The following is a 22,873-nucleotide window of genomic DNA, read 5'->3' as shown; positions in this document are numbered from 1 at the left end:
AACTGACGCTTAGGAAAGAGTAAGCAAATAGGGCGTGGGTATGGGGAAACTTCTCCGGAACTCTCCCTGTCTCCAGGGGTTTGCAAGCGAGGGACTTTCCAAGCCAGAAGTGCTGTCCTTGCAATCTTACAGCGCTTGGCAGCTATTTCTTTCAATAAATCGTCCAGTCAGGGTTCAAATTCACTTTCAACTTCCGCAATATCATGCGACAAAAACCACTACAATTTACCATCGTAAAAGGGAATCTGCATCTTGCAAGATCGACTCCCCTGGCTAAAACAGGCAGCTGGCAGGGGGTGCAACCTCTTCATCAGATCTTGATGCCTGGCAGCCCGTCTGTCTGGAGACAAATCATTTGCCTCAGTAAAGAAAGACTTTTTCCTCCCTAGACACCTTGCATCCCACCTGAAAACGCACAATTCCAACACTCAGACAATAGATTCAACCCACACCAATGGTTACTTCCTAGACACGAAGTAAAAAAAAAGCCTCAGAGAAGAGGATTTGCAATTCTCTTCACAACCCAGACACCCAATCCTCCTCCTAACGCAGAGATCAGGTGCAGTTTCCTGAGAAATCAGGGATACCTATCTGTTTGGGGGAAAAAGGGAGGAGAAAGATCTTCAGACACGAGATTGTTGGCCAGGCAGCGCAAACCGCATCAGGAGTGATGCTCGGGACTACAAGGGTGCTATTCATTGCAGTCACCAGTTTGCTCTGCAGTACTTGCAGAAACACGCCAAGGCTGTTCTGCGATTCTGCCTGCCTTACTTAGCGTTTGTGATTTGCCTGACCTTTGCTCTAAATAAATGGGAGCTGCGCAGAAGGAACTAAACTATCCTAATTTTGATGCAACTTCCCTGCTTCTAGAGCATCTTCCCCGGCTGCATCCCACAGGCTTCCCTGGGGTTTGTGCTAAGGGAGAGACAGACAGAAGGCAGGCAGGAGGAGAAAATGAAGAAATTGAATGCAAGCTGTCTGGCCCACCAAAAAAAAAAAAAAAAAAAAATCAGAATAGCCTGGCTTTGGTTTCTATCATATGATTTCTCTTACTTCAGAATTAGATCCAGGTGACATAGACAAGACAGTGGTGACCCCTAGTGCCCTCTCCAGCTGCAGCTTCCACTGCGATTCTCTGTTTTGGTATTTCAGCACAAAAGAAAGGGGGAAGAAGCAGCACCTTTTGGATTTGTTCTTCATTTGCAAAGCCTCGCTGTCTCTCTGCTTGCAGAAATAGGATCTAACTTCCTCGCACTACTCAGACTCCATCACCATGAGCCATTCGCTGCAGCATCCCTTTGTCACTGGGAACAAAATTAAACAGATTTACTTGTGTAAGAACTTACTGTATTCCATTGACTCTACCATAGTACATTTATGTTTGTTATGCTTATAGAAAAGAAGGAAGAGCTTATTTTGCCAACTCCAAGCTTGTCAATAGCTGAGAATAGGCATTCAAACTCCTGAGAAGAGACCTTTGTCTTCTATAAAGTGTATTTTGCAGCACCGAGCTGCTGAAGGAGCGAGCCATCCCTGTGACAGCCGTCGGTATGCACCATTATTTTTTTTCCCAACAATGTCAAAACTCTCTGTTCCTGTGACAGCCCACACCAGATGTACCCTGCTCGCTGAGCTGTGGGATGCTCATCGGGGGCTTTTCCTGGGGGTAACAACACCTCCTTCCGAAAAATCTTTGGATACCTCACTGCAGATTACTTTGAGACACAGGATTTTCCTTGAGGAAATAAATGATCTTAGCAAAAGTCTGAAAGATCTTCAGCTTCCTGATAACGAAGGGTTTTGGGCATCGCCCCCTTCACAGAGGCTCCCTGTCCAATGCACCGCTCTCAGGGACAGGGCCGTACTTCTAACCATTTGGCATCTCAGAATTTTGCATATTTAATAAGTTCTTGTCACCATCTCCCCATCCAAATAAACCACTGTGGTCCCCAGGGGAACATTTCCATCCTCAAGAGAGCAGCGAACGGCCTGCCGTAACTTCATCTAATATCTCTTCTGCTCTGTATTTCTTCCCTGCCCCTTGCAGACAGGCGCTGGCACCAGTGGCCATCACCCCAGCATCCTTCGTGCTGCATCACACCAAGGCTCCCCGACACAGCCCGGGTCCCCAGAGCAGCCCCCCATTGGCACCCTTGCTGCTCAAGCCCCAGGAATGGTTTAGCGCTTCCCAAACCAAAAACAACTCCCTGGCTCAGCGTCTGGGAGCCCTTCCTGGGGCTGCATTTAAAGCCCTGAGCTCTGGATGGAGCCCAGCGTGGCTCTCCCACCCCACACACGGCCCAGGCTTGCTCCATTGCCCTTGCTCCCCCGGCAGATACTCACGGTGCCATTGCCGCGTAGCTGGCACCTCCTTCCCCTTTCGCCGCCCGCCAGCCCGTTTCACCAGAAACGACTTCCCGATCTCGCCCAGCCCTTCCTCCCCAACATCTTCTCGCTCTCACACAGATCTCCCAGCCGCTTGTCCCCAAACTTCCTTCCCCTAAAGCCTCTGGGCTTCCTGCAACCCTCTCCACCCTCTCACCCTTCTCCCCAGACGAGCCCTTAGACCCGTGGCTCAGCCCAGCTGAGGACGGACCAGCCCGAGGTGCGGCTGATTGATCCCTCACAAGTGGTTCACTCATTGCAGGGCAAGGCAGGTGTGCTGCCACTAAAGCAACTGTATTTTTTTCCAGTTTTAGTGCAAGTTCTTTATCTGTTCTGGATATAACATTGTTCTGCTTATGTGATTACTCTCTGAATAATTTTTCCCTGGTTTTATATCTCTAGCTGGACACACATTCACTCATTTAAATTAAAAGCAACAGTTTCTGAGCTGAAGTTCCTCCTAATGTTTTATTTTTAAAGTAGGTTTCAAGGAGGGGATAGGAAGTGTGCTGGTCATTGCATAACAACAGGTTGGTTTTATCTGGTGTAAATCTCACTCTCTGTTCTGTGCAGTGCTACCTGGCGTACCACCACCTCTGCGCCCCTCTCCTGCCTCTGGATCCAGCACTGCTCCAGCCTTCCCACCTTATTTTCTTTTTCCCCTCTGTTTTAATTTAGTATGTGCAAAACTTTCATCCTCTGAGCCACTGTTTGCTTCTTTCACAATCTTACACGCTGCTTCTCCTGAGTTTCTGTTCCTTGTCAGCTTTAGTAAAAGTCATTTTCTCTTTATTGCTGTTCAGATTGCATATGATCCCATATAGAGAGGGCACTACAAAATCTCTCTCTACAGCACACATATCCTATCTTTCTATACGTGCATTTTTTTTAGATAATGTATTTTTCTCTATATTCTCATTTTTGCATCTTGCTTGGTGCTAGCTCTGTGTATTCCAGTTAGGCTCTGCATCTAAAACAACTCTGTCAGGCTTACATGAGCCTACAGCTACTGGCAGGATTCGTTCTGAATATTTTCATTTAAACTCTGGCTTCGCTCGCTCACACTATTAAAATGCTCAAAATTAGCTCATCACTTTAATTGTTGATTATTGCCTGAATCAGCTTTTTTGCATGCTTTTGCAATAGGCTACTTTCCCAGTTCCTCAGATCCTCGCTTGTACTACTGGAAAGTCACTCTTCTGAAATGAAAATGCTTTCCTGGATGTCACCTGAATGTCACAGTCTGAACCAGGCCAAGCTGGGTTTTCACACAAGTTCGGCCGGTGAAACAGTCCAGCACCAGGTGAAGGAGAATCATCATCACTAAAAATACCTGTATTAAAGACTGGAGGTTTTCTCCTTCCAAAGACTCAACTTCTTCAACAAAAATATAACTCCCGTGGCTTGGCTGGCACTGCGGCTCGGACCGGATGATCGGAATAGTTTATTCTGGCATTCATACTTAAAAACTGACAAATATCTGGGCAAACTGCAACTGCACCTAGCAGACGGTCAGACAAGGTAAGGGAGTTGCTGTTTCTGATCTTAAATGTTCCGAATTCGCGTACAGTCCTGCTGAGACACCCACTTCTCCCCTAGCAACCAGTAACACAGCTGCTTTTTACTCGTTTTCCTTTTTATCTGAGCTCCGTTATGACTTTCAAAATTTCCCTGTTCAAAACTCGGTTAGAAAACCGGCCTAAAACATCTCATACCGCTTCACCTCCCTCTTCCTGGCAACGGAGAGCCAGGGTTTTACCAGGGTTATTGTTCTGAGTGTATCCCCAGTTTCTGACTCATGTAAATCAGAAGATGACTCACGCCGAGGAGTTTGTTCAATGCTTGGAGGAGAGGAGACGGTGCCAAGCTGGAGGCAGCTCTCCTTAACTTTGCTCCTTAACGCGCCCAGTAGCGAGTGCTTCCTCCGTGTCCCCGTGCTGGGGCCAGAAAGCCTAACAGCCAGGATGGCTCTGGCCCCTCCTGCCACCACCCTGTCTCCCGCGCGATGCTGCGTGCACGCATCTTGTTGCTAGCTCATGCGCAGGGTGGCCGGAGGAAAGAGAATTTTTATGGTGTGGCCCATGGGATAGATCGCAACAGGAAAAAAAAATGGGGTTGAGCAAATCCTGGAAGTTTCAAGACACCACGAGCTGGTGTCTTGCGGGGGATGCAGAAGGAGGAGCAGCCGGTGCAGCTGCGTGCGGTGGTCTGAGGTCACAAGCACGTCACCTGGAGAAGGACCAGACACCCCGCGGCACCGCGCAGACACACGGGAGGACAACGCAGGCTGCAGCCGATGGCACTCCCCAGCAGAAGGCACTCAAAACAGGTTTTAGGCTTTCTTCAGAAAACCTATCAGGAAGCATAAAGCCAGCTCAAAAAGGTATTTTACTCTTTGACATGCACGCATGCAAAGAGGCAGTAAGAAACGCTGTGCACTGCCGTTCCAGAGCTTAAACCAAACTGAAAGCTGTCATCTGTCCCAGTTCCCCAGTCCTCTGTTCCCGGTTTGCTCATGCCCTTCTCTGAAAACAGTAGCATAATTCTCTATTCCTCTTTTTTTTTTTTTCTTTCAGACTCCCAGCCATTTTGAACAGTCCAAGACACGTAAAACCAAGCTTTGCCATAGGATGAAAACTGAAAAAGGAAGAACAAGCGAAAAAAACCCCAGACAATTAAAGAACCACAAAACCTTGCGTACCAAACCCCAGCAGAGCCTGTGCAATCGTTCCCATCCATACCCACCAACGCGTGAGCTGCACACATGGATCCTCACCTTCCTTTTGTTCTGTCCACAGATCTGGGCAGAGCAGGGTGTTACAGGTCGCAGCGTGTATACCCAAGTGTACAACGCAGGATGAGCCGTCTCCACGTGGAAGGCTTTTTCAAGGAAATAACCAGACACAAGTGTTTACCGGAGGTTCGGCATCAGCGCGCTGAGCAGCGCGGCGTTTACCTACGCGTGCAGCAACGCCCATTTGCCTGGCTAGTTCATCAGGTCCTCTTTCAACAGAGGAAAACATTAAAGGAAAAACATGGAAAATGTTTGCATTTCATCCAGTATTTGCGCCCTCCCAGCTGGCAATCGGTGTCCCATTAAAGATTTCTGAATATTATTAGCAGATACGTAAAGAACCAGTGGCACGCAGCCCTGGAGGTGTCAGTCGTTACTACACCTCGAAAGGAAAGTGGCCGCAAAGTGCCAAATTACCCTGCTGTACCCTCTGCCGCGCTTCCTGAGGGAACCTAAACCTACACCAGAACCGGTTCTTTAGCAATGTAATTATAAGTATCGCCTACAGCTGCCTGTAATGCACACACAGAGATGGGCCACTTGGGTTTTAACTTTATTTTTTTCACTTTCTGCCAGTCCCTAAGGGATGCCTGGGTACCCAGTTATCTCGGATCAGCTGGAGGAAGGTCATTGCTGGGAGTTTCCTGGCTCCCCCACGCGTAGATGAACGGCACGAGTGCGAGGTGTTTGGTCGGCATCTGCTCCGCAGCCGCAGCCCCTGTTTCCCGCTGAGGACACCAGAGGTTTCCGTGCTCATAGAAGAAGGGCTGGCATTTATCTGAGGTCACAGCATCATTGCTGGCATCTCTCCAGGGAGGTCCTTATATGCCAAATATCTGGCATTTCCTTGGAATTTGCATTAACATTGAACTGAAAAGCTGCTTCGGAAAACACCTGCTTCCAAATCTTTGGGTTCTCCCAGTTAACCAAATATCACTGGGCTGGTTGATGCAAGTGAAGGTTGCAGCTGGGCATGGTTCAGAGCTGCATGTCTGTGTTTAGTATTGACTTAAGTAACTGTGAGCAAACTGCCCATCCCAGATCCAAACACCCTTATCTCCTGCCAGGCCGCTCCTCCTGCATTTAAAGCAAAACCACCCTTCGGGGTCAGGGATGGAGTTAAGCCGAGGAGGGAGAAGACAATTGCACGTCACTTTCTCCTGCTGTCAGTGGAGTTCCCAAAATTAAACCTCATGCCAATGAGTGCCCCGCAGACCCAGCCCTGGCAAACTCCCCCTCCAGCCAGCGAGCACTTACCTGGGTCTGAACTAAATTCACTGCAATGTCCCCCAAAATGACGTGACATGCCGTGCCTGGGCGTTAATCCGTGGGACACAGCCAGCGGCACAAAATCCTAGCACCGCACCGCGGACGCAGCTATTCCCGGAGTCCTTCTGCAGCCTGCGGAGAGGACCGGAGCGCCTCTGCTCTGGGAAGCAGTTGACCCACGAGCTGGGTGAAGTTAAGAGATAAGCAGGTGAAGATACGCCAGCAGCAGCGCGGGATCGCCCGTCGCTGCTCCAGCTCCGAGGCACTTCCTTTTTCCGACGTCACTTTAGTGGTTCACTGAAGGACCAAAAAGGAAGCGGTTCATGGCCTTTTTTTCTTTTTTTTTTTAAATAACCAGTTCAATTTTTATTGTTTTAAAGGTAGGAAGAACTGACTTTTTATCACAGAGCAGTGGAAAAAAAAATTGTATAATATTCCTGCATGTAACCATATAAAGTGGAAAGGCAAAATCCCCTGCAGTTTTTGGAAAACCAGGGAAAACTAGGACTCTGGCCAACCACTCTCTTCATCATTTTTAACAGATCTGTGCTGAGAGGGTATTCATATTGCTTGAAAAGTGGGTGAACGGAGGCAGAAAAGTGAGGGACTGCACGGTGATAGCAGAGGAAAAGGTGCTTCAGGCTTGCAAGTTCTGGCTCAAAACGCCCAGGCTCGTCCGGTATGAAACCACTCAGCTATTTCAGATTTGCTAAAATATCTTGGCAGGGTAGCCCTGCTTTTCTTCTGCTGCTTCCGCTGCCAGTCTGATCCCGGGGAGCCATGTGCATAGAGCAGCCGGGTCTGGCGGGGGACACGGCCAGCCCCGTGAGCCTTTCCAAGAACAAACTGGGGAGGGAGCACGCTCCTTCTCCACGATCGTGGAGCAAGACGCTTGTGGCATATTTAGGTGTCCACATATGGATTTTCTTGCAAACAGCCCCTCTGGGTGGGGGTCCCACCGCTCGCCTGCCCTTCCTTGGGCGCATCTCAGCCAGCCGTCCCATGCCGTGGTGCACAGCTCATTATAGCCAGCTGGCTAATTATTTAATATAAATACTCAACATCACACATGATGTTCACTCAAATGCCAGCCTTTTGGGGAAAAGGTAACGAAGGTTCTTGTGGTGTTGGTGGCTGAGCTTCAGCCACTAAAACCTGCTTCACCAAAATTGGGGGATGATGAGCCTTCCCTGCCAGCAGCAATTAGAAATGAGCATTATCTGATTGCTCTCTGCAATTGCACTTTGTTATTTTCCTCCTGTGAGAGAGAGGGAAATGTTGTAAGTGCAGGGGGTGAAATGAGAGAGATTTACTCTCAGCAAATGAGGATATTTCTTACAAACTCTTCAGAAGTGCTTGATTCAGGGTTTTTGAAAGGTCGTCTCATCTTCACTCTGAATCACTTTTCTTTTCCATCTTGTAGTTCCTGACACAGCAGCTTTTGTCATGCTGGTGGTTCAGGCTGAACCCGCAGAAAAAGGCTCTCCTGAAGCTTGATTTAGCGATGAAATGGGATGCTGAAATTTCCCGGCACAGATCCAAGCAAAAACCCTCTGGAAACAGAGTACATTCCAGTGGGGAAAAAAAAACAGACAAGGGTTAGGTTTATTGTATTTAAGCTTGTATTTGTATTAGTACCAGTATTTGTTTGAAGGTCAGTATTTGTTTCAGCAAACTATCGCTATGAGTGAGCACCTCCGTCCTCCTGCCTTGCTTAGACGGGGAAAAGCATGGTATTCTTGGAACACCAGCCTGACTTTTCACATTTGCACCCCAAGTCCCACTGCATTTTTAAAGCACTGAAGAAATTATGCTGCTGGTTACCCAACTCCTTTGGCTTGCTGGAAACCAAGCCTAAACCTTCTGCACTGCAAATCCCAGCCTCGGCCCTTTTAAGATGCCGATGACTTACCCCGCTATCTGATTTTCGGTAGGCTCCTCGTGACTCGTGACACAGTCGTGAAGCGTTCAGCGTTTTGAGAAGCAGACTTTAGAAGGATGTTGTAAAAGGCACACCTTTGACTGCTGATTGCAAAAACCAGCGATCACTTCAGGAGATCGCAGCCCCTTTGCAGATGGGTTTGTTTAGGGTGGTACTGCTGGCGATGACTTTACTGACTGAGGCAGCAGTGATGGTCCGGGCAAGGGCTGGTTTTAATCAGGAGCACTAAGGCTTGTTAAGTGACCACGTATGCTACTGAGTCACATCACATCAAACCATATGGAGACTGCTTAGGGGCATAGAGTTAAGTTCTTCCCCTTAAAATCTTTCCTAAGCCTGTTGCCCTGGGAGGAGGGAGCCAGCCGGGCGTTTGGCATTGCAGCGTGACGTTCCAGCGGGTACCACAAACGTGTCTGATCAGAGGCTGAAGAAGAGGATTTTGTGCACTGCTAAGAACAGACATGCTGAAATATTACTTCAGTGGAGATACACGGCTGAGGAGGGCATTTCTTCCATTCTGACGCAGTCCCTAAAACACATAATTTAACACCGCCCTTTAAACAGCATGCTTTTGCTTGGGATTTTGTAATTCTAGATAAGTGTAAGCCGTGCCTTCCGACAGTGACCTTACGATGCTCTCCCCTTGACCTGCCTCTCCCGATGCACACTCCCAGGCCTCTGCCCTTCCTCAGTCATCGCTGCACAGGGAGGAGGAAGCCTTTTGAAAGATGCGACAGAGCCAGCGAGCCTGGGTTCCTGGTTTGGGGGAAGATAAGATGTCTTCTGGGAATTGTAGTTCTCAGGAAACACAAATTTGCAGCCTTTTTGGAAAGGGCAATCCAGGAAAGCCGGCAGCCTGCGACCGTTTCCATTGTTCCGGTGAAAGGGAAAATGTGTTGAGATTAAGAGAGGGAAACTTTTACAGGCAGCTCTGCTTGGAAATTAGCAGGCTACAGTAGGAAACTTGAACACGCTTAGGAGAATTAGATACCGAGGAAGAAACATCTTCTGCCTCGGTGAGAACTGGAAAGGGATGGTATTTCTTGGACTCTGCAGTCAAAGGGAAACTAGCCTTGGGGCTCGCTAGGAAGTATAAAGGCTGCTTGAGGAGAAAGCATTGGCTGGCCAGAGACCCAGGCACAGCTAAGCCCTCATGGCTTAAGGGGGATGAAAATGTCCTGGCAGAGATGAAGAAAATAGCTTTGCAAAAAGAAGATGGAGAGTTTGGGCCCCAGCCTCCTCCACCTGTCCAACAGTGGTGAAGAGCTCCTCTGCCCGCTGCTTTTGCCCGAGGATGAGGCGGTGCACGGCACGCTGCAAAGCTGCTCGACAGAAAAAGCAGATACTGCTAAAATGAGAACCTTTTGGTATGAACCAAGAATTACCGACAAAACGTGTACAGCAGTTGTTTGTGGTTTACATAAGCTACCGCAGTGTTTGTGTGCCGAGAGAGGCGGAGGAAGTGTTTCTAAGGACGGCTGCGAAGAACGGAGTGCTTGGGCTGATCAATCAAAGAACAGACACTACGTTTGCACAAAGCTTCAAACACTATTTTTGGGAAAGCGGTTTATATTCTTATTCTGGAAAAGACTATTATGTCCTCGTTTGTAAGAAGAAATGCTGTCCTCTGGCTATGGAAAATGCAGTACAATATGTTCTTGGGGAAGTCTGAATGCCCCTGGGTGAATAACCATCTTCCATTGCCTTGCTCAATCTCACCTGCCCAGCCACCAGCCCCGCAAGCTGAGACCCTTTGGTCCACGCCTGGTCTTGGCCCTGTGCTCTACAGGTCCCAGCAGGACTAGGCTCTTGCTGGAAAGCCGTATTTATGTGCAGACAACTCAGCTGTGGAGGTCTTGGTTTCACTACCGGCACTGTTTCGCGTGTGGCTGCCACGGCACATCCGCCGCAGCGCATCCTCCGCAGCTTCTCTGGGCTTGGCTAGAGGCTTCTGTTCACACAGAGCTCTTTGAGAAACTGCAATTACTTACCCTGCTCTCCTGCTTGGAGGTAGAGCATCAATGGGAGCACTGCACTTACAAACTGAACACTAAATAACTGGAGATAATAACCGGCAGAGACATTTATGAGCTGTGTGGGGCCCTAGGACAATAAAGGATGGCTGGTGGTGGCTCATTCGTTACCACCTGCACATACTGGCTGTAAAGCTGGCACCAGCAGTCAGAATCACAGCCTTACAAAGACCTCTTAGACATTATTTTCCACTTTTACAAATTTAATTAACTCTTTTCCCCTTGAGCAGCACAATACAGAAATATTTTTCCAGGTAATGTAGTCATTTTCTAGTTAAAAAAGTGGAGAGAACATTAAAGCAATAAAGCGTGCCTAAATTAAAACTGTTATTCTCATTTTCTACATGGACATTTTGGCAACTGCTTCTTCTCTGAAAGGAACAATCTTTTTGTTTAGTGTCCTAATTCACGGGCTTCTAAACCAGAATGCTGATGGATGAATTCTTGAAAGATGGGATTTAATCTGAATCTCCACGTCTTCCTTTGGATCTACCAGGCTGGCATAAGTTTGGAGGGTAGCAGTCGTATTTTCTTTCTCAAGAATAAGCTGTTGTGATCTTTGTGTTGGTAGGTGTTGATGTCTGCATGAAGGTAAGCTTTGTGCCATTAACACAGCCCAGTGCCTGGTTTCCAGAACAACCTGGTAACGGAGTTATTCTTTTCGTTAATTGTACTATCCAAATAAAAACTTATGGACCTGATTTTCTGCTGTTAGGAAGCAGAAAATTAATCCTACCAGCACAAAAATGACAAGATTGAGTAAAGACTCAGCTATTGCGCCAGCAGTTGGGCCTGTCTTTCCCACAAAGAAAACGTTTCACATATCCCATGACATCATCCCAGCATGTAGTTTTTCTGGGCTCCTGAATTTCCCAATGCTGTGATATCTGCCTCCAGTTTGTGGTGAGTAGGTGAAGCTGGCTGACCAATTATTCAGTATATCATCTCAGTGGTAGCATTAATACCTTCCTCGTTCAGCAGTGTAATATTTTATGTGCAAAATGCATCTGAGGCTCAGTAAGCCTTATTTGCCTTATTTCTGAGCCTTACTAAATCCTTACCAGGATTTGGGAAAACCAGCATTTGTAGAGAGGGCACCTCCTGCACTGAGCTGCTGGTGGAAAGAGGCAGATGAAGAACCATGAGCTTGAACAAGTTCCTCTCCAAAACAGCCCTTCTCTGCCATGTCCAGAAGGTGCTGAGCAAGAGTTGCCATCCAGATGCTGGAGGTGCTCAACAGAGATGCTCCTCAGATGAGCGGGTAGCTCTGCACAGCTCTGCAGCAAGTGGTCTGAGGTGCAAGAAGAGAGATTTGGACGTTGAGGCTTGATATTCTGGGCACATAGCTCACCGCTTCGTCCTACAGGTTGAATTGAAGCTTGTCTTTAACAGCAACACCTCATCTGGGTCCAAGGACTCCAAGTTATAATGGTTCCATCGTCCTTGCTCAGAAACCACGTTCCCTAATTACCCTTTCACTGAGGATTATTAAAGCTTTCAAAGCTGAATATTTCTATTTCAGCCTTCCCTGTGGGATCTGTTATGGCTTCCCCAGCAATACAGCAATCCACTTCTGCCATCAGATATCTTTTTCATACCTAGGGGCCTGGAAACCCCTGCTCATGCCTGCTGTCCCCTCACAGGACTGCATTTGTCAACAAATTGTTCTTCTATTGCATGCACAGCTCATTGCATGTAATTCAAGGTGGGGATTGTTTAAAGTGAAAGCATGGAACTACTCTCAGCCTGGAGAAAGCTCCGGGGAGATCTTATAGCGGCCTTTCAATACTTAAAGGGGGCCTATATGAAAGATGGGGACAAACTTTTTAGCAGGGCCTGTAGCAATAGGACAAGGGATAATGGTTTTAAACTAAAAGAGAGTAGATTTAGACTAGATATAAGGAAAAAATTTTTTACACTGAGGGTGGTGGAACCCTGGCCCAGGTTGCCCAGAGAGGTGGTGGATGCCCCATCCCTGGAAACGTTCCAGGCCAGGTTGGACAGGGCTCTGAGCAACCTGATCTGGTTGGAGATGTCCCTGCTCCTTGCAGTGGGGTTGGACTGGATGGGCTTTGAAGGTCCCTTCCAACCCAAACCGTTCTGTGATTCTATGATAAGTGCTCCATTGGACCATTTGTTGCAGGGCGAGGAGGCCCAAGCAGTAGGTCACCCACCAGCAGCTCACCCTTGGGTGCTGATACCCCAGGTTTACCCTCCCATGGTGCAGAGACAGGGAGCACGTGGGCACATTTGCCTTATACAACAAAAGAATAGCCAAAAGGCTCCAGCTCCATCTTTCTTTGATAAAAAGGCAGCCAGAGAACTGCCCTCTCCCACAGGCCCCGGTACTCGGCCTATGAGATAATCTAGGCTGGCCTTTTCTTTACAGCTGTATTGTTTTAGGGCTTGGAAAATAGCAGCAGGCTGAGCCATGAGTCATCTGTCACTAGATGGGGTTAAAGTAATTTCCGTTTTCTGTTGCCATGGGGAGATCAACGTCCTAAGATTTGTCCTTTCTCCCACTCAAACATGTGGGAGTAGAGAGCTTGAAACCCAGCAGGACTAAACATTTTTTAATTTTTTTTTTTTCCCCCCTCCCCTTATAAACAAACTTCCCTCCTTTTGGCCTTGCAGCTGTCAGTCCGTTCCCGGAATGGTCCGGTTAACAATGTCATTCCCCTTGGATTGCAAAAAATCCAGAAGCAGAGTTTAAGTAAATATTTGACATTCATACACGAGTTGCTTCATGTTATCACTTATAAGAGTCGCTGCTGCTTGTAAAGTTTTACGTGTACATTCCCGGGGGTTATAAACTTGATATTTTACAAATAAAAAATCAAGCTTCAAAAAAAAAAGTACATTAAAGTAGCAGCTCACCCAGCATTCACAACACAGGGAATAACAGAAACAGGAAAAAGGAAATTGCACAAATACCGTTTAAAAGCCTCCCTAATGTATAGCTTATATGAGCAGCAGCACAGCAACATCTAGTGTCGATCAGGGATATAGCTGAAAGTTATCGTCGTCCTTCGTTCATGGCAGTTGGATGCAATCTGCAGGCAGGGAACCGGCTTTTCCTGGACCACCGCACCGCTACCCAGCCGCAACCTTGGCTCCGTCCCCCGCGTTTCATAACGTGTCATTTTTCCATGCTGCGTGTCACTGCTTTCCTTAGCTTTGCAGAAGTGCAGTCACTTGCTAACGCTCCCGGTCTGTGTAGATCGTTACGCAAATTATTGTGGTTTCTATTTAAGAGGCGACTCAATCCATCTACAGGTTCAGTGCAACAGCAGCCAAAACTTTTAGCATCTGAGCTGGAATTAAGAAGCAACACCTACCTGACAGCTGATCACGTTACCAACTGGATGGTAAAACCCAGGACTAATTAAACGTTGCTGTTGAATGTGCTCAGAATTACTCTTTTCCCCAGAAATGAGCGTGCAAGGGTAAGGTTGCAAGGCTGAGGTGGTATGCCAGAGAAGGCTGTTTCCACTCTCTGCATTACCCTCAACACCGGGATTACTGTGTTATGCACGGCTTAAGACCATCCATAGAAAAACTGATTGAGGTGCATTTTGAGTCCATCACCATACCCCGTGCTGACCCCTCTTTTCATTTGAAAGACACCTGATGCTCAAAGTTCCTTGCTACTTAGCTCCTTTGCAGGTACACATTATGGATTAACATGAAGTAGTTTTCATTAGTGAAGTTTAACTAAACTAATCAAGTTAAACTTAGCATTAGTTTGGCTTTTTAGTCTAGGTGTAATTATTTTTAATGGCTTTGTTAAAATCTCACTTTTTTTTTTTTCATACAAGCAAGCCATTATATCAGGGCTCACTGAGGACTATTCAAATAAATTAATTTGCCTCCTCAGATTACAGCTCCTGTTACACAGGGTTTGCTTCATCTTCAGTAAAATAACATCCTTGGGTTTTCTCAAACAAAACAAAATTCATGAATGGCTGCTTTCCAAATCCAGCTCTGTCTTGCAACACCCTGTGAACAGATTTTTTGCCACGTTTAAGTTTATTACGTGATCTAATTAGCATGACTGTGTAGGTGCGTGGAATGCACTGGGGGAGAGGAAAAATACAAGGGTACAAAATGCTGTTATATAATTTGCTATGGGGACATGCTTATTAAAGACAGAGACTTGGATTGTTTTCCAGATATTTTTCAACAGGTTTTTGGGAGCGAGCAGTTGGGCAAGGAAAAAGAAAGGACATTCGAGTCTACAGCAGAAGAAACAGGAGAAGCAGGAAAGACTGAATGCCACCTGATTTTTGTGACTTAAAAATACAATAACAATTTAAAATGTATTAATTCTATACTCACATTTGTTGCTTTTATCTCCAGATAAAACAATTCAGTGAAATTTGACACATGACACAAAGCAAGGGCTGCAAACTTGTCAGCTACACTGTGAGGCTCACTCCTCGTCAGGAATGAAATACAGCTTCTAATTAATAGTGAGAAAACACAGCTTGTTAACCACTCCGGCCATGAGAAAGGCATTAGGGTGTCTATTGGAAACATGCAGCCAGAACAGAGATCAGAGCTCTGCTCCATGTTAGTAAGCCATTCACACCACCCCGAGCAAATTAAACGGGAAGCTAAGTAACATAAAGCTATCAGGCTCTCTTTCTCCCTTCTGCGTGCGTGAAACGACATTTTAAAGTTACGTGTGATCTCTCAGAGCCTTTAAAGGGGTCAGGCACTAGGCGCATCTGGCACGCCGACCTTCTCATCCAGGAACATGAAGTCATCCTCCGATTTGCATTCCGGAGTCAAGATCGTGTAATTTTCCACGTCGCTTTACTGACTTGCACGTTGAACAGAGATTAATATTAATTTCATAGAAGATTGGACATATTGAAGAACATTGCAAGCCCTGCTAATTGTTTTAATTAAACTAGAAGGGGAATAGTTTTTGATGAAGAGGGCTGATGTCATTTGAATAAACACTCTCCACGCAACCTGCTGTGCTATGCCATAAATCAGCTCAGCGCCGAATGCCACCCGACGGGGTGAACTGGGTATCACAGGATCTTCAGAGGTGTAAGTTTTATTGTAAAATTATCACTTCTTAAAATTTCCACTCTGCTTTCCCCCATCGTGCAGAGGGGACGCTGTCATTGCAGCCACCCAATAGGCCACCATTGTGCAAGCTGGCTTACCCTGAAGCACAATGGTCCATTTAAGTCGACTTCAGGAGGACGAGGATGTGCCCTCGGGCAGGTGGTGGTACCCAGTGCCACCCCGATTGGTGGGGGGACTGCAGGTCTGAAATGAGTTTGATGGTTACCAGCGTGGAACTGGCCCCCTCGGTGCCAGCAGCGTCAACAGGACACAGACGCATCCTCCAGAGCTGGACCACCACCTGCCCAGAAGCAGACCCTAGGAGAGACCTCCAGCCCCAAGCATGCCTCTCCAAGTTCTCAGTGACCTTATCTTTCTCATTTGAGGCAAAGACAGCAACAGCATTAGCTATGCAATACACTGCATCTCAAGTCACAGGCTGAAGCCCATTCCCTCTGAATTTCCCTGCTACAAACACATGACATCGACAGTAACTCTCCCCAGGGAGAAGGTGGTGCAGCTCTGGAGGATGTGTCTGTGTCCTGCCGGCACCAAGGAGGCCGGTTCCACACTGGCTGTGATGGGCAGGTCAGTGTTGGAAACAAGAACTCCAGTTGCTGTCAGCAAGTTTCTGGCTCTCTCTGCAGCGGGAAGCGGTCTGTCCTCTCGGGAAGACAGATGAAGGAGTAATTCAGAAATCACAGGATGGGCTTTCTGCAGCTGAAAGTGAAGGGCAAGAAGTCTGGAAAAAAAAAACCCAACATATTCCTGCGGGTGAAGGGGCCTTATTTACTACACTGTAGTGCCTTCTGTTTCTGTAGGAACATCTGAAGATAAACAGAATAGTGCTTCATCGTGCCAGGTAAACAGCTCTCACATGCCATGGCTACGGTCTCTAAGGAGCTTCTGTTTATTATGAACCATCTCTGCCTCGGCTGTAGCTACAAACCCTGGCTGTGAATCCAGCTGGGAGGGGCTCACAATGAAAGCGAAGAGCTTGTATGAAGTTACCAGAGGGATCCTTATTACCTTTGGGATTATAATTTTTTTTTTTTCCTGGAATTTTTACTTTTTTCCCCTGTTTATTCTTATAAGTTCTTTGGATGGAGCGTTTGCCTCACCAGTCCGATTTGGAATGGAGCTTTGGTAGACAGAACAAAAGTGTTATCAAAGGCAAGACGTTAGTGATGCTACAGAGACTTTAAAAAGTCAACTAGATCTGAATTATTTATTTCCTAGCTCCTGTGAGCTCTCTTTAAACAGAGAACTGCTCAGAATTACATGAAACTAAAGCGAGAGGCTCTTCATAAGTTTTAAATTCACAGTAAGTATTGGTGCATTGATTATTACCATGACCTGCTGATTTTTAATTTCTCTTTACAGAGAAAACCCAAACTCTCTCCTTCTGCACCAAATCTGTGTTGTTAAAAGGGTATATATGTAAATTAACAACCCCAGGGTTATGCAGGTGTAATTGAGATCATTGTCTAGTTCTTTCCTTTGATTTAGTTCCTAAGCTTCTGCATTTCCAAAGGGACGTTGTGAGCAAGGCAATGAGATGGCACAACAAGCTTTCCGAGTGAAAGCTCAGGTAGGCACGTGGCCCCAGAACCCTCATCCTCCTCACCGAGAGCGTGATGCATGCCTGGTACCTTCTCACGGAAACCAGCACAACATAAAAAAGCCAGTGAGGAATTCTGGGACAAGGTCTTGTAGCTGTGGGTGGCAGCAGGCAAAGCACTGAGGAAGCTGAGTCAAAATGGGGGTTGGAGGAAGGGTGAGTCTTCCTCCCCTCACCCCAAGGGGTGGAGGGAATGATCTCCAGGAGCCTCCTACCCTTGTTTTTTCAGTGTTCTTGTGAGTGAGACGGTAATGATTTAGCTATGGGGTTTTATACCTATGTATTCCCACCACATGCCTGGTGAACCATGAGCCAGGTTGTTCATTTCTTTCTAATCCAAAAGAAGAGAGGAAAAGTTTTTTCATGGCACTGTCATTCCTGATGTCCTCATACCAAAGATTTGACTACAGTGCTTTATGGCTTTCCTACCCTTCCATCAGCCTCGGGATGTTTATTTTTCTTCAAACATAGCTGTTTGCAGCGTGCTAACAAGAACTGAAGATCTTTTAACACTGCTATTTGTTTACTGAAGACATCAAAGCCTTTTTATCCCCCCACAAGCCGCCTTTGAGTCAGTCCAATCTGCAAACAGCCTTGCAAAACCAAGGTGTGCTTTGCGCAGAGCGAAATAAAACCACAGAGCACTGAAGATACAGCTATTTTCTTATCTGAGATTCTAAATTTAGCTCTGCTTCATCTCTTTCCTCAGCTTCTCCAACTATTTGTTCCTAACTAAGAGCCCTGCAGTTTCAGCGGACCTTCCTACTGCCTTCAGGCTGGGTAGAAGAATACAGCTGCAAATGCGGACAGCAGCAGCGATAGCAGCTAATTTGAACAAATATTTTGTGACATCTATGAGCAGATGCATTTCCTCATTTCACTTTGAGGGTCAAGATGCTATGCTAATGGAAAGCTCTGAATTTTTTTTGCATTAGGTCCCGTGAGCTTTCGGTTCAGACCCAGGCTGCGGGTGCTGGGCAATACACAGTGGGGGAAATGACCGATGTTGACAGCAAATTAAGTAACGAGATCTGCTGAAAATAACGTCCTAAGAAATGCTGGGACGTCCTTTTTATGTATTTCCTAGATATCTTGAGGATATTTTAAGGCCAAACTCCCACTCCTTACAGGGTAAACAGGATTATTGCTTGTTTGGAACATAAGGCAGCATGAACATCACTGTTTGTGTATCACTGGTATTTCCAGTCATACTTCAAGCATTGCCTCACCCCAAACATCTAACCCACCATTCAGAACCTAATTGTAATCTTCAGAAAGCTTTAATCATTGATAGTGCATCACAGGAAGAGTCTCCACAGAGGACAACCTAAAGTTTATCCATGGAGAAGGACCTACTAGGGTGGTACCAACAGACCAGCTCCCTCAGGAACTGTTCAACTACTCAGCTGAGGAATGGACAACGGAGAAGATGATGGCAACAAGGAAGGAGGACAGGTCAAGGACTGATCAATAGGGTTTTTATTCCATGAGGAAGCAACTCACCCCAAGCTGCGTTGGCTGAAGGTTACAGAGTGGGCAAATGCCCGAGGCTTTCCAGGAATCGGGAAGGGCAATGTGCAAGGTCAGTGAGGCAGATCTGCATGAACAAAGTACAGTTAATGGAAAATGCTGACTTTGGAGAGGGATGGTGCGTTAAAGGCATTTTTAGCAACGTACAATTTTTTAATCACCTGGCTGCGGGTGTAGTTCACTGTCACAGCATGACCTGATGCTCACGGCAGCTTTGAAGTCCTGGAGCAAGGTGGGTGGAGGAGATCCATGCAGGAGGGGCCGGGTGGTGAGAAGATGTGCTGTTCAACAGCTCTTAACCCTGAAAACACCAAGAGGAGATGCAAGGGGCTGGCAATACAAACCTTTCCCCTTCCACTAGCTTAAAACCAGGCAAGCAGTGCTGGTGCAACAGGGTGCAAGTCTGTAGGACACAGCAGTTTTGGCCACTTCCCTTGACTCTTGGTGCTGCTGAGCTTGGGTATAGCACTGGGCTCAGCCTCCCAGGGGTGATGGAGAAAAGGAGCAGCTGTTCCTTGGCCCTGGGGTCCCCATGGGGTGGACGCAGCAACGTGGCCCCCTTGGTGACACAGCCAGTCCCAGCACTAAGGTGCCTCCTGCAAAGCACTTTCAGAGTCTTGCCTTTAAAAATAAAACAAAATGGTAGACCCTTAAAAAAAGTTTTAAACACATCCAACTTTGGGATAGAGTGTAAAATTTCTTGCCAGAGAATTTAAAACAAACTGGAAACTGATCATCTACTTATTTAAACGATGTGCCTGGAGCTAAACCAGCAAGGCTGAATAACCTCTACACTGCTTTCATCCTCCTTCAATTTTTCTTTGTTCCATCAGCCACATGTGCTTTAAGTGTAAATTGAAGGGCTCTTAGCTGGAAAAGCAGATTGTGAAAAGGGCTTGGCCCTCATCTTATAATTCGGCTTCAGTATTACAATTACTCTTAATAGCACTCTTATTTTGTTGTATTATTTATTCTGGCTAGAACCCTCTAGGATCCCTTGAAGGCTTTTTTTTTTTTCCTGGTGGATTTAGCCAACATCCACTCATGAAGCCAGATGTTTCTGCTTTTATCCACAGGAATTTTATGGTATGGATATGCCAAGATTATAACTTCAGGCTCAGCCTCAAGACAAGTATTTTTCAAATTCCCTAAATAAAAAAAAAATTTAAAAAAATGGAAAGTGCCATGAAAAACCTGAGCCTTACTGCATTTAGCATGCCAGAATGGAAATCAAACCACAGAACAATATTGCTCAAGCTTCTGGATCTGTGTCGATACAGCCTCTTACGTTGCACCAGGAATTACAGCCCAGCTTGTGCTATTTTCCATGTCCTCAGACACAGACTCTTGCCGTTAGCACATCTTCAGCTCTTCTTTCCATTCACCAGCCTGAAGCTTGGAGCGAAGATACATGTGGGTCCAAGATGCTTCCAGTGGAAAAAAGATTACTCGCAGCAGGCCAGAGTTGCTGCTGGTGTATTTAAATGAATGAAAATGTGCCTGTGTATGGCAGCTCCCCATCACCACCACAGATACTCCACCCAGTCAAAACCAGTTCTGGAATAAGTGCAGTGATTAAATGTTCCCTGCCCTGACGGGGACCTGGAGAATAACGCGAGGGGCTGCTGTGCCTTTGACAGCACTTTGGATGAACAACCAAACCCAAACTCATTCCTTGTCCAGAGTGATGGGAAGCAGATGTTAAAATAACCTTAACCTTCTTTACTGGGCTTTCTTTCATTGGTGGTGTCTGGGGTGAGTCTCCTCCCTGCTCCCGTTGTCAGCTGGAGAGCCCCAATCAAAGTCACTATGCAGCAGTGGTCAGTGCCAGGGGCCCCCATCATGGATGGCTGTGTCCCTCCAAGTGCCCCGAGGTCCCTCAGGAGCATGGGAAGAGCAAACAGGAGATGCACAGAACAGCTTTCGTTGGCCTTTTGGCAAACTGTAACCGTCATCCACCCGTGGCCATGCACAAAAAGGATGCCATGTTATCCCTGAGCCCACAAAAGGTGAATTTTAGTTTTTCCTCCAGGACATTCCCAACTGGCCTTGAATGCCTACCTGCATGGCCCTGCTCCTGCCTCTGCTGTGCCTGCTCCAAGCCCTTTTAAATCCTCTCTATGCACCAGGGAGAAATGCGGAGCAGCTACTCCAGCCTGGTTGGGATGAGCCTGTTCTGCTCCCCAAGAGGTGCAGTGGCTAGTTATTGCTTGCTTTAACAGCATTTGTTCTTTACCTGCAGAGTTGTTGGATCAAAGGAAATATAAATTATTCCTAAAAGCTCTTCTAAGGCTTCCCCCAGCATGGAAAAGCCTCTCAGCTGGCATGAAGGATGGAGCTGGCTCCGTGGCAAACTCCTCCCGGGCAGGGATGCGCTGGAACAAGGAGGAGGTAGGAGAGCCAGGGAGACTCAGCCACCCCAAAATCCTGCTGTGGGAGCTGCTGAGGGCAGGGGTAGGTGGTAACACAGCACAAGGTGCCATAAGTCATGGTGACAACTCCAGGAGTCTATGTGGTGTCATGTGCAGGAGTTGGCAAGGGAGCAGTGGAGTAAATCTGGGTGATGCATGCAAAGGGTAAAGCACTTTTCTTGTTATTATTGAGGATCAGATGTGCTGTGCAGGGCTTACAGAGGGCACACATTAAATATCCCACCAGCACGGTAGCTCTGCCAGTTCCCATCACGTTTTCTGTTTTATAATGAGGAACTTCGTTAGCATTCAAGTACGCAGGTTAAATTTTAAAGGCCACCTACTGTACTTACATGCTATATGACAAACTGTATAAGCATACCTGTTCCAATTTATTCTTCTAGTATGTTTAGTAAAATATAGTTTCAATGGCTTTGTCTTCCCTCTATAAAAATTCACATTTTTCTTTAATAAGTTCACGACATTCAAGCTACTGATTTTCCTTACCATCACATCCCTTTTTAGACACAGAATAAAGGAGAATTAATATTTTAAAACAACTTTTTTTTTCCAAGTTGGAAATAAAGAAATACAAAAATACAGAGCTCTTTATTTTAAAAGGTTTTAAAAAAAAAAATCTCTCAGCAAGTCAGAAGAGCAATAAAATGCTTTTGTCTCTATTTCAGTGGGAGGCCAGTTTCGCCTTCAGCATGCTGAGCATCATAGGTGCCTCTGTGCAATTTGCTGCTGCTGTTGGCCCACCAAACTACCTGGGTTACACCATCCTGTTCCCCTTCCCTGACTTCCCAAACCTCTGCAAAGACCCATCGCATTGCAAGTGGTACCACCTCACCCTGCAAATACCGGACCTGTGCTTGAGTTTGCCTGTATTCCGTGCATCTTCGGGTTTTGTGATGACTTTTGTGAGACTGCTCCAGTTTGGACATTCAAAGGTGAGCATCAGTCATGGCAGTGAAGATGGATTGCTGCCCGTAGTGTCATAACGGCACAGCCGTGCAAGGACAGACAGATCCATGTGCATCATTCCAGGTTTAAATCACTTGGCTAAATAGTAATTTGGCCCTTCAGTTGAAACTGTATGGGATGTAAAGGGTACAAAGGGACACATCTTTAGCATACAAAGAATTTATGGATTTAAATTCTGAGTTTAAAGGCTGGGCAAAATTTTATGGGAATTATACAATTTGCTTTTGACACTGCAGAAAGCAAGACCTGAAGATTTGTCTTTCTGCTCTCTCATGACTGTGAATGCTGTACTGCCATTAATGCATGGAGCCATTAAAACCTGATCTGTTAAATCATAGATCCGTTACCTGACCAGCCAAGGAGGTGCCAGAAATAACCGCCATCCAGCACGCATCACCTCTGCTCCAGGGAGAGCCTTAGGCAGCAGCACCTTGATAGGATGAGAGGTGAGGGCAGGAGCAATACAAAGAGGAGGAACAGGCCTTTGGGTGACCTGGAGCAGAGCCAGAGCCCAAGCACCATGCTCCTGACCGGCTCCCACATGATGCACAGCAGTTTCCAGCTCTGACGTACCTCCAAGCCCACATGCTCCACTGCTGGTTCAGACACTCACAGATTTTGCTGTGCTGAGGAAAATCTCACCTTGCATCTGATTCCTTAAGGTTTTTTCTTTCCCTTTAACCTTTGTTTGAAGCCAGTCTTGAATGCACAAAAATAAGTGTTTCCATGACAACAGCCCAGCAGCAGACTCCTCTGGGGCATGCGAAAAATTAAAACATGGCCAGTGCTTCCTCCTGCTCCAGCATACTACCCCATGGT

The 22,873-nt window shown here is 46.6% G+C and overlaps 1 protein-coding gene across 1 annotated transcript; it reads left to right on the top strand.

Moving 5' to 3' along the window:
- Nucleotides 1–15,614: 15,614 nt before the first annotated feature.
- Nucleotides 15,615–22,071, top strand: TMEM212 (transmembrane protein 212). Its single transcript, XM_086754890.1, has 4 exons — nucleotides 15,615–15,664; nucleotides 16,513–16,651; nucleotides 17,040–17,096; nucleotides 21,754–22,071. The coding sequence occupies exons 1-4, from the start codon at nucleotides 15,615–15,617 to the stop codon at nucleotides 22,069–22,071; spliced, it is 564 nt and encodes a 187-aa protein (XP_086611016.1).
- The last annotated feature ends 802 nt before the right edge of the window (nucleotides 22,072–22,873 follow it).

Source organism: Chlamydotis macqueenii, chromosome 9 (genome assembly GCF_036417535.1).
Source record: "Chlamydotis macqueenii isolate bChlMac1 chromosome 9, bChlMac1.mat, whole genome shotgun sequence".
Classification (NCBI taxonomy): domain Eukaryota; kingdom Metazoa; phylum Chordata; class Aves; order Otidiformes; family Otididae; genus Chlamydotis; species Chlamydotis macqueenii.
Note: the sequence above shows the minus strand (reverse complement) of the source record. Positions and strands in the feature narration are given on the sequence as shown.

Excerpts from the sequence above, each read along its gene's own strand:
- TMEM212 (XM_086754890.1), top strand. The coding sequence starts at position 15,615 with ATGGTCCATTTAAGTCGACTTCAGGAGGACGAGGATGTGCCCTCGGGC. Across the intron at positions 15,665-16,512 it reads GAGGATGTGCCCTCGGGCAG|TTACCAGAGGGATCCTTATT; the intron begins GTGGTGGTACCC and ends GCTTGTATGAAG. Across the intron at positions 16,652-17,039 it reads CGATTTGGAATGGAGCTTTG|GGACGTTGTGAGCAAGGCAA; the intron begins GTAGACAGAACA and ends GCATTTCCAAAG.